The 17,696-nt window shown below is 47.9% G+C and overlaps 1 protein-coding gene across 2 annotated transcripts in view; it reads left to right on the top strand.

Annotated features, from left to right (window-relative positions):
* The window catches only part of LOC135898350 (angiotensin-converting enzyme-like), a 44,851-nt gene that overhangs the window by 11,111 nt on the left and 16,044 nt on the right, over window positions 1-17,696 (top strand). Inside the window, exons 1-3 of one of the 2 annotated variants that reach the window (XM_065427231.1) lie at window positions 15,606-15,650; window positions 17,041-17,133; window positions 17,410-17,692. In XM_065427231.1, the coding sequence (XP_065283303.1) occupies window positions 17,070-17,133; window positions 17,410-17,692 (347 nt within the window). In that variant the 5' untranslated portion in view covers window positions 15,606-15,650; window positions 17,041-17,069. Of the gene's footprint in view, window positions 1-15,605; window positions 15,651-17,040; window positions 17,134-17,409; window positions 17,693-17,696 lie in introns of those variants that run through there. The other variant, XM_070537593.1, reaches the window with a different exon arrangement.

The following is a 17,696-nucleotide window of genomic DNA, read 5'->3' on the forward strand; positions in this document are numbered from 1 at the left end:
TAAGAAATGCAGAACGATCCGCACACCTCGAAGAAATAATCACTTGCTGGTGTTACTTATTTTTTACGTGTTTGTCGTATAAGCGTATACTCAAGGCTTAGAATGTGAATTAAAGGTATGTTGCTGTGCTTAAACATGCTTGCAGTTTAGTGGAGGAGACTTGTGTCACTCATCTGTCAGAACAACGGAGTTCTCTTGGCTATACGCGTTGCTTAATGCACTGCCTGGCTTCTGTGCAGCGCTGTAAATGCATTCACGCGTCAGAGTTACACGCGTACATTTGCTGCGAATCAGTGAGCACACTCATTTCCTTGGAGATTTTTTGTATGACGGAATCCAGTGCTGTTTAAGAAAGAACGAGGTGTTACGAAAAATGGAGACTTGAGGTGATCAACATTGAACGAACTGAGGGAAGCTCAGTCTGGGCCATCTAGGTTGTCGCGAACGTTTACAAATAGGAACATTTGCCTGTTCAAGCCAACCATAGTTGCTGCCCTGACGTGCTCTCCAACTTGAAACACCCGCTGCTGATGCAACGGGTGCAACGGGGTTCACACTGTAATTTCATTTTAATGTCGTGCAAAGACCAGCGCAAACATTGCCCCCAATTCCAGTTCCACATAAATCAAATCATTGAATCAGTTAAAGCATCGTGCCGATACCGGCAATCGGTATCGGTCCGCTACCGGTTCGTAACCGCACAAAATTCATTTCCGACGAATTTTCGACGTTTTCTGTATTGGTGTCGACGTGTCTGTTTCACCGTATACATGATAGCTGCAATATTATCGCCGCCTAAGCACGTAGTGGGCACATATGCGTGTGACCGGCGCTAAGCGTAAGAACTGAGCCGGAGGTCTCCAGCGTTACACCAAGTGATCGGGGCGCTCAGGTCATCGCCACTCGGCCCACAGACGGTGCCCCGTCTCCGGTTATGGCGGCCCCGACGCGTAGTCACGATTGCGCTTTCGGGGGAGCTGCGCAGGGACCTCGGGGCACCCATAAAAGCGGCGGTTACTCGACGGGCCCTTCGCTCACGTCGTAACTATAGCCCCCGACGCTCGGCGAGGCGCGAGTCGCCGACACTTCCTCGGCGACGTCGTAGCCGGGACGCCGGCGAGGAGCTCGGTTTCCGTATGGGGGATGTCCCCTCGGCAGGCGGCGACGAGGACGTCGCCGAGCGTAGTATGTAGGCGCGCACTTTTTTTCGCACGCCGCCCGCATCGCCGGCGGCGCGCGGGCGCTGATTGCCCGTGCCCGTTTCTCCGTGATTGCGGAGCGGCCAAATTGGGGTCACTGGGCCGCCGACGCCAGCGAGGGTCCGCGATGCAGCCAGCGGAACTCAGCGCGCCGCTCTCGGCTCGCCAGGCGCGGCCGTCGTCGTGGACGGGCCATCTGATGGTCCGGCCTCCGGTGGTGCCGCTCGTGTGTGGCGTCGATCTGGAGCGTCGTAGATGTCTTCAAAGAAGGGTGGGGGGTTTGTGAGGGGAGGGAGTGTCTCCGCTCGTGTTCGTCGCAGCTGCCGGGCGACGTCGTGGCCCTTGCAGCCCGTTTCGGTGGCCCATCTTAAATATTTTTGTTTGCTTTTGCAGAGGACAAGTAGAGAAGAAGCGAAAAAGAAACAAGAAGGCAGAGAAAGCTTTGCGAATGTAGCTGTGCTCCGCTCCCTGCTTTCGACGCCTGAGAGCGGGGAACCCTGAAACTCGTAAAGAAACGCGCGTAAACATCTGTAGGACGCAACGCGACACGCGATGTGCCGAGCGAGACACGACGACCTCTTTCGCCAGCATTCTTTTGCGGCATCGGAGAAAGGACGGGCTAGTTAGCGTGCCTGCTCCTTACTTTGTTGTTCTTTTGCACCCCTAATGTCACCTGTTGCATCACTCGTGTCAAAATGAAATCATTAATTTCCATTTGACCAATCGCTGCAAGCGCAAGGTAACGTTGTGCCCTAGGAAGCAACCTTGTAAGCATAAAAATAATACTTGATCGCATAGCGTGGCGTCTCGACAGGAGCGACGTTCGGGTCGGCTTTCTGTTATTTCGCCGATGACGCTGCGTTTATATGCTTGAACGTTTTCTCCGAGGTGTGGAAAACAATGCCAACAATCGTTGAACGCAAGATGTGTTGATTAATACCACATTGTAAGATACGTTACGCCGTCAAACACATTGAAGCATGCTAGAGTGATCTGATCTGTGGCCATCGTATGAAAAACGAGACGGTCTTCCTAGCATGGTAAAAAGTTGAGCCTAACTCGAACAAGAGTAAAAGTTGAACGAAGACCCTGATTTCCCCCCCCCCCCCCGCCCTCCTAGTCCTTGACGGGCTTCGTACCAGCTCGCTTCTGTGTGGTAAAGTGGCGCTTGAATGTCATGTCAATGTCCACGTGTTGGCAGGCCTGCAGCTGTTCTGAATATTTCTGTGGCAAATTGGTTGTTTTCGCTATAGCACATCTCGCATACCAGGCTCTCTTCATCAAAAAACACGGTGAAACGCTTTTCATAGAGCCTGTACGGCTGCCCGAAAGCACGGCAGTGTGTAAACATACTTGAAAGGCACACTTTGAAGCCTTGATTGCACTAGAAAGCCTCACAGCACTCCCACGGTCATACAGTGGCGCAAGGATCGCACGTGCACATAATACGGCCCAGAAAGCAAGCATTGTGAAAAACCCGTGTCAAGGGTTTTCGAGTGGCGAAAGGCCTCTTTAGGAGAAGTAATAATGGAATAGCCGCCCTGATGACATTCTAATTGGAGAGGAAAATCTCACCGAGTGGAAAAGAGCACGCTGTGCGCAATTATACGCCTATAGACAAGTGTCTATCTCGTGGCCGACGTTTTGAAACAACAGCGTTGGTGGCTGCGAGGTCACTGGAAGCCAACCAGGCGAGATGCAAGAACCTAGTGTCAGGTAGGTATGCAGGAAAAGAAGCATGGCAAATAAAATATTTGCTAGAGAATAAAAGAGTCCGTGAATTGACATAATTCGAAGCTACCTGGCTTAGTAGGTTTCCATCTCATTTGGCAACCTGGTGAAGTTATCAGGGTAATGAGGAATAACAAAGGTGCAGTTCCTCGTTAGCTGCCAAAGTGTCTGCTGGAAACAATCTCAGTTATCGGCTCATTATATTGCCTCATTCATTGGTACGTCCCCAAAAAAACATGCGGACTGCGAGAGACACCGAAGTGCAAGGTTACGTATTAATGATGAAAACTTGGAGTTCCATAAGGTGAACCTAAAGTTGACAGAGAGCACGGGAGTTGTTGTAACGCGCCTAACGACATACTGTAATGTGGCCATCGCAAACTGTCAATAAAACCTGCGACCTAGACGTTTCAGACTACTGTTCAGTACCAACCTTAGTGACGAACCTGTCATTACAACACCCCGCCACCAAGAACTCAACCGTTTGGACAGCTAGGCAACGTGACAAGCTTACTGTATGCGTACTCATATACGATAATAACTTCCGTTTTGGTACCGGAAAGTGTGAATAGCCCAAGTACCCCAAGTACCTTGCATTGACAATTTTCTTGGGAGAGCCAAGTCCCATATACAGCTTCCTGCGCAAGAATCAAAAGGTTTTATCGTAGTAGTTCTACGGAAACCTGCAAGGGGAGAGAAGTAATTAATAAAGAGAAAATGAGACATTAAGAGACATGAGACATGAAAACGAAGAAAAATTCGTCTCGGTCCCGGACCAGGACGAACTTTCCTTCACGTGCGAAGTTTTTCTTTCGAGGAACCCGTATGGGTTTCCTTTGTAGCGCTTAGCTACGTTTGGGTGGATGTCTCATTTTCCCTTTAATAAAAATCAAAAGAGAGAGAGCAAGAAAGAAGAGAGAGACAGAAAGAAAATTTTATAAGCTGTACCAGGAACGCAGCCGCAGTGGGGTACGTGAACCATCGTTTTCTTTTTGCAGACGGTGTATGAGCAGAAAGGTACAGAACTGGACATAATCAAGCATATAGCACTTATTCACGCATCAGAAAAGTTACATCCCTATTATACATGTTACGGCCAGTGGGGGTCTTACGGTCTTATTTTGCGACCGTGCTCGCTCCCTATTCAATGGGGACCCGTTTGTTTTGCAGAGGGTGTGGGGCACTGGTGCAGCGAAATGACCCGGCTACATTGTGGCACCCGAGAGTGTCACGACACTCGTAGTTGGTTAAAGAACGTGCGCTTGCGCTTTCTGCGGAGACGGACTCGTTTTACCGTGGTCCAAAGGGGTTGGATATCCCTCTTTCTTGGTGCTTGAGTGTCTTCCCGCCATTTATGGGCCCTTCGTGTCCAAAGCCAGAGCGCCATAACCGAGCGAACGTGAAATGTCTGCAAAAAATTGGCGCACTTGTAGGCTCTATAACTTCTGATGAGCACTGGTTTGAGTATGATGAATTATACCAACTATGGTTGAGTGAGCTCTCTTCACCGCGACTATACTCCTGCTGGAATTGACGAACGTATTGCCTAGCTATGCCTCTGAACACCGAGTGAAGGGCGAAATTCCGCTCCAATTGCGTTATGCGTGGCGCGACAACGAGATCATATATTCACGCTTCACATGCATGGTCGAGTGTCGGCGTCTTTTCCCTACAGAACGATATTAAAGTAAGATGTTTTCGTTGCATGCAGTTTTAGCGAACGACCTCCTGTGACGGCTTTCAATGACGTTTAACGTCAAAACGTTGCTTTTCCATGAAGCGCTCTCGCGTAAAACAACACTGTCTTTGACTGGAGCGCAAGAAAACGTCGAAGCAGTAAATGCGAACATAACAGCGAGAAATAGATATCGTTCTCCCTCTTTCTCTACAATTTGTTGACTTATAGCTAAGACATGTGATATGACATTTGTGATATTTTATGGTAGCTAAAACATGTGCTGTCGAAAGCGCGTAATTTTAACAAGGATTTTTCTTAGTGTGCCTATCTAAAGGAAAGCTTAACAAAAAAAAATGGACGCTGTATTATTTTCGACCAAACTCCAGCGCTTCACGCCGCTTCGACTGTCTTCTATGCCGCCACGTGCTTGCGAGCTGCCGTTACGTCTTTGCACAACATCATCAGCTGCTGAAGTTGTTTACCGGTCACGCAGTGGCCAAAGATTCCGCCTAAGTAGATCAGCGCACTTATCGGCCGGGCAGAGGTCAGCTGACCACGCGTAGCGTACACGCAACGCTCCAAAAGGGTCTCCCGCTGGGAGCCGCGGGAAAATGTGCCAAAGGCTTGGCACGGAGCGACACGGCCCGTCATCGTGGAAGGGAGCGGCAGCGAAGGCGCCCTCTCGAGGCGCGTAGCCAGCTCCGAGGTGGTGACCTCCCGGGTCGTGAGATCTCACGGCCCAGGCTGCAGCGTGGACTCGCGATTGGTTCCGTCAGGGATAACCGATGGCCCCCCGCAGAGGCTGTCACGTGACTTCCATGCATGCCGGAAGTGTTGTCACTCGGCTAGCAGGCGACGAACGCGGCGACGCGAGACACGTGTTGTGAGCGTACTGACCACTTACGGAAAAGAAGAGCGAAACGCGAGGGAGAAAAGTGAATAAAGGAATGTGTAGCGGGCGTCTGTTCTTCTTTTTCTTCTTTTCTTTTTGTAGGCGCGTGGGCTTCAGCGACGATGACGTTGGAGACAGCGGGCACGCTCGGCTAGTGCCGTTCTTTCGATCGCCATGTTTGGCAGTGACAGTCCACGACTTACGAGTGACTGAGAGCTTTCGTGAACCGACGTTGTACATGTCCTGAATATACCAACTATGTGTCGTGACCGGATGCATCGGTCTATTTCCTACAAGAGTGGACCCGAAGGTGACACGAACACGCAACCTATTCAACACGCGACAGATTCTGTACCCAGAAATAGAAGCCCGCATGAAGTTAATGATGTGAATTCAACGATTAACATAAGGGGAAGCGAGGCGCTCAATTTTTAGTAACAACTATAAGTAGACAGCAGACAGTGAAGGAAAAGAAAACATTATGTAAATTACGATTTTTTATTTAACTGTACAACGAAATAAAGATGCCGTTTTTTTTTTGCGATGAAACCTTACGCTGTTAGTAGAGGGAATTGGAAATTAAAGAAATGACATCCCCGCTGGGAGCCAAAAACTGACCTGTTTCACATGACGCATATCTATGCTATGCCGACTGAGCTATACGGTGGCCGCTGCCACTCTGTGTGGTTTCTTGTGTACTATTTGTTTATGGCGTATCCCCGGGAACGTTGGTCAACGCTACTCGTAGCCATAGCGGCGGACGTCGCAGGCGTTTAAAAAAATATATTCTACGTGCCAAAGCCGCGACATGATTATGAGACAAACCATAGTAGGGGGCACTTCGGGTTAGTTTGGACTACCTGCGTTTTCTTTTTAAGGTGCGCCCAATGCACGGCACACGAGCGGTTTTTCATTTCGCCCCTCATCGAAATGCGTCTGCCATGGCCAGGAACCGAACCCACGACCTCGGGTTCAACGGTGCAATGCCATAGCCGCAAAGCCACCGCGGCAGGTAGCCGCAGGCTTTGACGCGTGGCTGCGGTTTAATGGCACACTGGCTTATATTGCGCAACGGCACTGCGGATTAATAGTACGTCAGTGAGGTGTGACGTCACTTTTGCCGTAACTATACCTTTCATGCACAACATCTCCAGGATTGAAGTGACGCCTGTCACCGGCGAAAGATGCCGAAAGCGAGTGGGGCTATGCTAATCCAGGTACAACCAAATTAGGAAGGCCCACAAAGCTTCAACAAGACACTCCCTCACCAGATCAGGAATTGGCCTCCCTGGTGCAGTATTTAGCCACCGCCTCCCAAATGGCTCACTCAATTACCCAATGGCCCTCAGTCACCAGCAGCTGCGGAGCACCTGACCATGGCGGCGGTCAGACCTGCAACGCAGCAGAGGGTGCTAAAAATCTCTGGGTCCGGACAGGCCACCAATGGAAACTGATCCTTGCCACATTTAAGACCCGAACCCTCTTGAGTGAGGCTAGCTTAGCAAGAGTCTTTGAGGAATTATCAGACATTGTTTGGGATATCATCGGCCTTAGTGAGATTAGAAGAACTGGTGAGGCTTACAGATTGCTGAATAACGGACATGTCCTCTGCTATAGAGGTCTCCTAGATAAGAAGCAATACGGGGTAGGATACCTAATCCATAAGGACATAGCGGGCAACATAGACGAATTCTGCCGCATTAATGAGAGGGTAGCTGTAGTCGTAATCAAACTTAATAAGATGTATAGATTAAAGGTAGTAAAAGCCTACGCTCCAACATCCAGTCACGATGATGAGGGAGTAGATCAGTTTTACGAAGATATTGAAGTAGCGATGAGAAAAGTGCAAACTCAGTACACTGTAGCAATGGGTGACTTCAATGCAAAAGTAGTACGATATGATCAAGCGATGCTCAAGAAAGGAGTCGCCGCGAGAACGACGACGAAATTGGTCGGTGCGCTTGGCGCGAGCGAGTGTCGGCCTGGCTGCCTGGCTCCAGTGTAAATAGCCTGTAAATAGCGTCTTCTGTCTGTGTCTTTCCACACGCAACAATATCATCAGCAATCTCGAAGATAGAGTAAAAGCAGTGGAAGAATTCTATACTGACCTGTACTGTACCCAGAGGAGTCAGGATACCTTAATTAGAAACAGTAATGAACAGGATACAGTAACTTCTATAATTAGCGATGAGGTCGGAAGGGCCTTGCAAGACATGAAACGAGGAAGAGCGGCAGGAGAAGATGGAATGACAGTTGATTTAATCAAAAACGGAGGCGACATAATGCTTGGAAAACTGGCGGCTCTTTATACGAAGTGCCTATCGACTGCAAGGGTCCCAGAAAACTGGAAGAATGCAAACATTATACTAATCCACAAAAAGGGAGACGTTAAAGAGTTGAAAAATTATAGGTCCATTAGCTTACTCCCAGTATTATATAAAATATTTACCAAAATAATCTACAATAGAATGAGGGCAACACTGGACTTTAGTCAACCAAGGGTACAGGCGGGCTTCAGGAAGGGAGACTCGATCTACAATGGATCACATCCATGTCATTAATCAGGTTATCGAGAAATACGCAGAGTATAATTAGCCACTCTATATGGCTTTCATAGATTACGAAAATGCATTTGATTCAGTAGAGATGCCAACAGTCATAGCAGCATTACGTAATCAAGGATTACTGAACGTTTACGTGAATAGCTTCGAAAATATCTACAGAGGTTCTAGAGCTACCTTAATTCTACACAAGAAAAGTAGGAAGATACCGATAAAGAAAGGGGTCAGACAGGGAGACGCAATCTCTCCAATGCTATTCACTGCGTTTTTAGAAGAAGTATTCAAGCTATTTAACTGGGAAGGCTTAAGAGTAAAGATCGACGGCAAATATCTCGGCAACCTTCGGTTTGCCGATGACATCGTTCTATTCAGCAACAATGTAGACGAGTTACAACAAATGATTGAGGACTTTAACAGAGAAAGTGTAAGAGTGGAGTTGAAGATTAATATGCAGAAGACAAAGATAACGATAAATAGCCAGGCAAAGGAACAAGAGTTCAGGATCGCCAGTCGGCCTCTAGAGTCTGTGAAGAAGTACGTTTACCTATGTCAATTAATCACAGGGAACCTTGATCATGAGAGGGAAATTCACAGAAGAATAAGAATGGGTTGGATGGCATACTGCAGACGTTGCCAGCTCCTAACTGGAAGTTTACCATTATCATTGAAAACGTAGGTGTACAATCGTGCATTTTACCAGTGCTGACATATGGGGCAGAGATTTGGAGACTCACAAAGAAGCTTGAGAACAACTGAAGGACCGCGCAAAGAGCTATGGAACGAAGAGTGCTAGGCATAACCTTAAGAGACAGAAAGAGAGCGGCTTAGATCAGAGAGCAAACGGTTATATACGGTATTCTAATTGACATCGATGAGAAAAAACGGAGCTGGGCAGGTCATGTAATGCGCCAGTTAGATAACCGTTGGACCATTAGGGTTACAGAATGGGTACCAAGAGAAGGGAAACGCAATCGAGGACAACGGAACACTAGGTAGAGCGATGAAGTTAGGAAATTCGCGGGCGCTAGTTGGAATCGGTTGGCGCAGGACAGGGGTGATTGGAGATCGCAGGGAGAGGCCTTCATTCTGCAGTGGACATAAAACAGGCTGATGATAATGATGATTCTGCTGCTGCTGATGATGATACCTTTCATGAATTACTTGTGCTATCATGATGGTTGGTCCTCACTTACCTCTGCCATGTTCATATTCCCGGCTGCGAGGCGACGGCATTACGACGGGGTGCGGAGTGAGGAAAAACGCTCATGTAGGGAGTTTTGGGAGCTCGTTTCAGAATCCCCTGGTTAATAAAATTATTCCGGAACAACGCCTCTGTCAACCGTATCGTGGGTTTGGGATGTAAGACTTCATAATCATTTTTTTTTTTTTTGCTCTGCTCGGTGTTCGCCGCACCAACCTCCGGCAATGTTTCTTTTCTTTTTCTCTATAATTGTCAGTTTTCGCGAAGATACCACGCTGTTTTGTGATGACTTTCCGACAAACTTTTGGGTAGCTTGTTGGAGAATTACCAAACCGGTTGCGTATCTGACACACAGTGAACACATGGATACGAAGACGCCGACTCTCGGACAGGATGCGGATGTCTCAGTGCACGAATTAGCATTGATATGAGTAGCAATCGCTTGAATGGATGCAAAGAAAAAAATTATAATGTGCACATCTTTCTTTTTCTCTCTTTTCTTTTTGATCGAAGATGAAAGGGGCTTTCTTTACTTGCTAGCGCTCCCGCTGGGGCTTGTCATAACACGAATATGAACAAAGCAATTGTTTGGTGTAATAAGCAACGCTACAAGAGGGCCACTAGTGTCATTTGTTGGTGCCATACGCAAATAAGTGCTGCACTAATAATTCGAGTAATTTTGTTCGTGTAAGCGCATACAAATTGAGCCTGTAGTTTTTCAATATTTCTTTTTTCCATGATATAATATTATTGTCACGAAACGTTGACTGCGGTTCGACGTGATTCGGAGAAACTTTCATTGTGTCTTGCATACAGTACGGAAAGTTTAATAACGGCTCCGTATATATCAGTCCGCATTTGAAACCAGTAGAGGAAAGTGAGAAGGGAAAGAATTGAGGACAGGTTTTTTAGAAAAGTCCGCGGGCCGCTGCATTAAAAACTGCGACAAGGATCTAGCGCAAGGCGGTTAAGAAGGCAGTGCTGTCGGTGAGCGCGGCTTAAAAATAGCTGAAACCACGTTGACGACGGATGGCTCTGCACAACCAATTAGAGGAAGTGCATAGCTTCATGCAGAACAGATGACCGTGCAGAAGTAGACAAGGGAAGTGATTTGCTTGCATACGCGGAAGCCAGATGTATGTTTCGAGGAATATAGTAGTCAAGGGGCTGCAGTTAGGTTAGAGCTGTTTTGTTAACAGCCGTAATGCTTATGAGAGGCTTGAAGCCTTATTCGCTTCTCATAATACTAATCTTAATACCGCTTTTACCAGGTGTAAACTTTGGTATATAGAATTGCATGTAGCCAAGCGTAAATTAGTGAGAGTTTCTCACAGCGATACTTATTCCCTGAACGATATTTCACTAAATTTTGTAACTGCCTATGAGTACCTCAGCGTACACATTACTAACAATCTCTCTTCAAATATACATATTCACTCAATCATATCTAAAGCCGAACACATCCTAAAATCGCCACTTAAAACAAAATTTCCCGCACGCTGTTACGACACCCAACCGGTGCCACCAGTGTTACGAACTTGTACCGCTGCACCACGATTACGGCTTTGTGGTCCCGTAGCGCTCGTCACCCGTTTCGTGACAGAGCGTTGGTAGCGAAGACTCCGAGCCTGGCGTCGATGAGAATAACAAAAGGGACTTTATACATTATATACAGGTTATCATACAGGACATGAACGGGTCGGCACTGGGGCCGAGTGCTCACAACAAACGCGACTGTTCTCGCACGACGACGTCCGGCGAAAACGCGTGACACATCTCACCCCAGTCGGGAGCGACACTCTCTCACGGTGGGTCGGCGGATCCTGTTTTCGAGGCGGCCTCCTCGCCGCTTTATAATCCCCGAGAACCATTGTCACTCAAACGGCCCAATACAAAGTCAGCACACGACGGTCGTCCGAGGGGTCCAACCAGCGACCGCGCTGGCCACCCGGTTCAAAGTTCGCGCGCGCGGTGACCTCCAGGCAAAGGGAGGTGCGGCGCCGGGCTGTCTGGCACACGCCGACACGTCCAAACATGCGGCTCGTCGAGGCTTCTCCCGCAGGACCCGCTGCCTGACGGCTCAGCATCTTGACTTGTGAAGGGAGAATTAGGGCGCTCGCAGGATAGATTCTGCATCTTGCAGATTCGGAATCCGGGCTTGTGGTAATGGCACAACAACGCTCCTACAGCGCCTAAAAGACAACTACGCATCACTTATTTTCACCTTAACCTGGAATACGCCTTAGCAGTCTGGGGCACCAGTCAAGCTATACCAATCAATAATCTTGAAGCTGTGCATAATCGCTCAGCTCATTTCATTACGTCTAACTATCATCGCACGGTCAGCGTAACCAGCATGATACCCAGTCATAACCTTCCTTTGCTTGCTACTCGAGCAAAACTGTCGCGCCTCTGGCTCCTTCATAATATGTATCACAATAATCACGTATTCGACGCCCATTGGATCAGATCAGATACGTGTCATAGATCACGTCCTCAAAGTTAGCATTCGGCCTCATAACACTGTCACGTATTCCCTGTACTTCTTTCCTAAAACGTGTCATGACTGGAACCACCTTCCTGCCTTGTTAGTCGGCATTAAAGACGCAGATCGCTTCCGCTGATCGCTCGCCAACATAATCTTAATAATCACCGTTTTCCTTTTGTGTGTGTGCTCTTATCTGTTCAGTTTTACGTATTCTTTAGCTTTGTTTCGGCCGTGTAATGCACTGTTCCAGTTGCACGAGGAATATTTATTTGATGACATTGTTTTTTATTTGCTCGTTGTCGTCACCTGCATTAGCTTGTATTTTGTATTCTTTTTGCTTATATGATCGATTATAGTCCCTCCCCTCTCTTGCCCATTCTATGTTGATGTTACAATAAACAAAATAAATGAACTACCACCTTCCCACCAAGAACGGAAGTTGCATATATACCTGATCGAGGAAAGCAAAGAAATCCGAGGAGCTATAGGTTTTTCTTTCTGTCACAGCAATATGGAGAAACAGACAATGAAGCCAGAGGAAGCGCAGGGGTAATTCATTGTTATGCTTACTAGAAATATAGGAACAATAAGGTAAATGGAAACGAAACAGCGCGAAAAGGTAGCTTGCTCCAGGTTGAAACCATAGCCACATCTTCCGCGTTACCAGTCAAGATACCAGTCAAGTTAAGCTACTACGGCGGCCATATTTCCGCCCACTTTCTTGTGTACTGTCTATGAGAACAAGATTAGCCCTGAGGGTGCTACAACGTCAATCACCACAATCAACGCAAACAGCGCAGAAAGCGAAGAAGCTTTCTGCGCTGTTTGCGTTGATTCACGATATTTTGCGGTGGTGTTTACGGCGAATGTTTAAATTCATCATCGTTTAGCGCAATCCTGGAGTGGTGAGTTGTGATGGTAAACGTTACTTGCGTGCACCACTTCTGCTTGTCCACTTAGTGCGCAGAATACTCAGCTAGACGTGCTTGTTCGAGGCTTTCTTGCGCGCCATTGGGAGGCGGCTGCTGCGACAAGGAACTGATCCCACAACGTGCTGCTTGGCACCCGAGCGCCGCAGCTGCAAAACCATCCAGGGTATCTGCCCAGAGTGTACCTTATAGCAATACTTCCATTGAACGCACGCCTTCACGCATGGACGATCTCGCGCCACGGCGCGCTCTGTTTCGGTCGTGACGCGCTCGCGAGATGCGGGGGCGAGCGAGCGAGCGTTGTTCCTATTAGGATCTCAAGATTGCAGTGCGCTGTTCTCGCGTGCGAGGCAGTGCGATGCCCACGGCGCGTTTGACCCCTTTCCCATCTGGACCTTGACTGGGCTCCTTTTCGAGCCGGGGATAATCGGCTAACGTGCGGGGAGAAAACCGGGTAACCTTCTCCGTCCTTCTCTCGTCTTCGACCTCCTCACCCGCAGCACAGCGCGTGCACGAAAAGCGGGACCACGAGCGCCATGCGTTGCTGGGCTGGCTAGCCCGCCTCTTGTAATCGCGACATGGTGGTCAGAGAATACACGCCGCGGCGGCGACGGAGCGTTTTGTTCCAGCCCCCCGTCAAGCGCACGGAGAAGGGCCCGAACGGGAAAGGCGGCGTCTCATTAGGCCGGAGCTTTGCCATGCCTCTCAGTTCAAAGGTCTCCCCGTACGCTACTGCTGGACGCGGATCTGCGAACTTAAACACTCCAACAGTCGCGTCGCACAGCGAGAAAATAGCACCGAATGCCCCTGGGGGTTAACGACCCAGAGACCGGAGGCTTTATGACGAATTGTATATATAACGGAGTGACTGGGTGTTATCTTGGCGATGGAGCGTGTCCAGGCGTCTGTGTCACACAGCCCGCCTCATCTCCTCTTCCTGCCTTCATTTGAGACCTCACAAATTGTTTTTTTTAATACCTTTTGTTGAATTCATGTAGCCTTGAAGAATATTTTGTTTTTGTTTGAAAAATTTCATGAAGCGTGGCGTAAAATTTTATAAGACAAAGCGGTGCGCAAATTTCACACTCGTTGAGGAGGCTTCTTTAGTGATCACTGAGAGCGGACAGCAACAGAAAGGGCAGCTAACGTTATGGGTCGAGAAATTGAGCAAACCAGTGAAATGAGTGCAGTCGAATGCTAGATGTTTTGTCACCGGTGTTACTGGCGTTAAAATGTAGCTATGCAGTTTTACGCGCCAAAACCACGATATGATTATGAGGCACATTGTTGTGAGGGTTTCAGGATTAATTTGGCCACCTGGGGCTCTTTAACCTGCATCCCAATGCGTTACTGTTGTAAGAAAAGTTATGGGGTACGCCAACCAGGTATCACAAATGTTTTAGATATAGTAGGTAACCTGTTGAAGAACGAACCTACGTATGTTGAAGTGCTCGAAAGTTTTGTTTTCATGGAGAAGGTTTTCGTTCTCGGGAAGGAATTCTTGTTGATGCAGCTCAAATGTTAACACAGCCTCTTAAAGCTATTGCGGAAACCTTGATTTCAATAAAAACGAATCGTCGTGGACTAAAGTGGTCGGCATGTCACAAATGTTTTTTTTTTCTTTGCAGTACGAACAAAGCGTCTCGATGTGCTATAATGTTCTTGATGCTCACACACGCAGGATGAGAACGACAGTGTGACTTGCATTGAGCAACATACGGCAATGTCCACTTTCTAGGTAATAAAGCTAAGAAAGGGCTGTCCATCAGACTCTAATGTATACATTGGCTTGTAGTTCTGTAAAATCTGTACGTTTGTTTCATGCTTTGTGCCGTGCTCATGAAAACGAAGTGAGGTTTGAAGTTTGATGCACTGTGAGATTCGATGCATGATTAAAAAAAGAAAAGAAGGCTGAGGTAAGTGGTAGAAATACACCAAGTGGGTAAAGTGAAGCTAAGAGGAAGTGAAATAAATATAGCGAAAATCAGCACCTTGGCGAACAGAATGTATCAACACACTGAACACAGTTCCTCAAGTAATTCACAGCTAGATGTTTTTCTTTTTTCCGTTGGAATCTCGGATAACGTGTGAGAACGAAAACTTCAAAACAGGTGCCTGCGGAGGACTGTAAAGCCGTAGGTGGCTAATTTGGTCGTCCTCAGTCCCTCCCTAAGATAAACAGACACGACGAATGGGTGTCTCCACGATGTAATCTCTACCCACGAGAGAGAGAGAGAGAGAGAGAGAGAGAAATTTATTAGACGAAAGGCAGACATATCGGCCCTCTGAACACGAACTGGTCGCCAAAGCCAATAATGCGAACAGAAGAAAAGCAACGCCCCAGATATATCATTTTGCGTCTAGCCAGGTCGGAGGCTTTTAATCGAGCGCGCCCGGCTTTCGGAGAAAGCAGGCAGCAGCAGTGTTACGAAGATGACAGATTTGGCGAGCCTCGAGAAAGCCCGCAAAGTCCACTTCACCCGCTGCTCGCAAAAAAGCATGGGAGTGTGAGCACTCTTTCTTTTTTTTTTCCTTTGCCTTGTTTGCCGGAGTCCTTTCGAGATTCTCCAGGGAATGACATCCACCGGAAGCACCGCCCCACGTGCCGCGTGCGACGCAAGTTGCCAAAAGCGGGCGCCGGCGCGATGAAAGTTTCGAAAATCTGAGCAAATATTTTCTCTGACACCCCGCAAGGAGTGGCGCGAAAGTAATCTGGTGGTCCGTGATGATGGCCGAGCTGCTATACGTTATTACTTTGCTGCGTCGCCTTCTGCACACTTATTGTGTGCGCGTGCGTCGAGTGTGTTGGTGTAAGAGTAAGAGGAATCCTGGTGCACACTGATGCGCATGCGCGGGGAGCTCGGCTCTGTTCCAGGAGCTCTAGCTCCGGCCTCTGCCAATGCTCCTCGGTATAGTTAGCCTGGAGCGACGGGACTACGTGGAGCTGGAGTGACGGGGTGGAAAGTCTGAGGTTGGACACGGTCATTATTTCTCTCATTTTATGTAGGATAATTAGCATTTTTGCAGTTAGACGTAGAAGTACAATTCAGGAAAATACCTTTGTGTGGCAGTACATTCACATCCTTGTGGTTCCTATCCCTGTTGCTAATTTTTACGTTGTGGTCTCGGGCCAAAGAGTAGCCCAAAATAATCCGACTTGACTATTTAGCAAACTGGCGAAATACCGCAGCGCGGAAGAAAACAACATAGCTTCTTAAGCAATCTTTTTTCGGATATAACAGGCACTGACATTTATTTAACACTTTATTGAGGGAATAGCAGAAAGGGGAATATAACCTTTTTACAGAGCAGCGCTAACGAGTGATCGTAGTTAATGACTTCAGATGCGAACCCGCCGCTGCTTTTGCATATAAATGACATTTTAAAAAAGCGAACTGCGTTTCTTGTACCGTTATAGCTAGCGGAAACTACACTGCATCAGTACACTCGCTCTTAAAACTACGAATGGTAGGAGGAATGCCCCATTCACGAATATACGCAACCTGGCCTTCAAAACGCGCACGCCGCATTGCTAGCTGAAGAGATGAATGGCGTGCGTATATAGCGCTGAATGCAGCTGAGCGTATCAACGCAACCTGTATGCCGAACAAGAGTCGATGCACGTGTTATGGCGTAGAAGCTTACGAGCGATGTACACTGTCAGTTTTGTTCGCGTTCCGAGCTCACCTCCTCTGCTTATATCCCAGCGGGGCTGGCGTTCTCGAGTCACGACAATATTGTCTCTCCTTGTCAGCAAGGGGCGCACGTGTGTGCTTTGTACAGATACATTCCCGTCTGTGTGTTGCAGACGAAACGTACCGCTTCTTACAGGGCGCGTCCGTTTGTGCCGTCTGCTCCATTACTTTCCACTTCACGCCGCTTTTACTGCTTCATTCGAAGCCGTGATACTCGCTGGTCCTTGTAAACTGTCATGGTTCTTCGCGAAAACTGTAGTCTCGGCGACAGCGCGCCTCGTGTCCTTATGCTGTGCCTTGCAAGCCACTGGAGAGTCGCTGTCAGTGTCATCAGTGTCGTTTAGCAACGGGAAACCCCGACTGAACTTGCTAAACGTTTCATTTTGTGTTTGTTTCATGCGGTTCAGAACTCACACCTTGTGGGAAGATGACCAATAGAGTTCCGCCTGTTTGCTATCATTGGAAAAGCGGGCTGAACTTGCACCAGTGGCCTGAGCTGCGGCATCAAAGCTTACAAAAAGTTAAGCGTGGAGAAAGAGAGAGAGTGCACTGAAAGGTGTTCAAGAAGGCACGTCGTTATGCGCCATTTAAACTAACATTTTCACAATTGAAGCTTGCTCTTGACCCGCCAGAAAAGCTTTAACCTCGATTAAATGCTCTTTGCAGAACAGTACTGTAGGCCTGCTGTTGGGGAAATGTTGTTTCTCGTCCTATCGATTATGCTCTGGCTAACGAGAGGAGGATCATCCTGGAGATCAGGTAAGAAGTCATCTGTGTTTAGGCCATACCGCATAAGACCTGGACAAGAGCCGTGAAAAGGAAATTCCTCCCTGATTTCCGATTAGGCTTTCTTTTATAGTGCGTGTTAGAATACGAAAATAGACGAATAGTAACATGTATGAAGCTAACTGCTGTGCCAAATCTAATTTGAATATGCGTAGTAAACCTCTTGCATGTAGTACAAGAACCTACGCCAACCTATGCATGTAGCAAACCTTGATTACAGAAGCACAACATATCCGATTCTTCGTGCAGGACCCACTTGTCCAGCGGAAGAGAAACTGGCAACCTTCGAGGATGAGTACAGACTGATGACAAACCAGCTCCAGAAGGTAGAATGGAATTTCGCTACAAACATGACGTCGGAAACAAGGACACAGCGCAGCAACTTCCAGCCCCTTTACAATGTTTGGATGTCGTCTTGGAAGAAATGGGCCAAGGCTTTCAGAGGTTACGCGACAACGTGTCCTGCGCCCCCCATGGAGCTCATCAGCATGATGAGGTCTGGCGTCGTTGTGCAGGACCCCCAGAATGCAAAGTAT

This window comes from Dermacentor albipictus, chromosome 4, assembly GCF_038994185.2.
Source record: "Dermacentor albipictus isolate Rhodes 1998 colony chromosome 4, USDA_Dalb.pri_finalv2, whole genome shotgun sequence".
Taxonomy (NCBI): Eukaryota; Metazoa; Arthropoda; class Arachnida; order Ixodida; family Ixodidae; genus Dermacentor; species Dermacentor albipictus.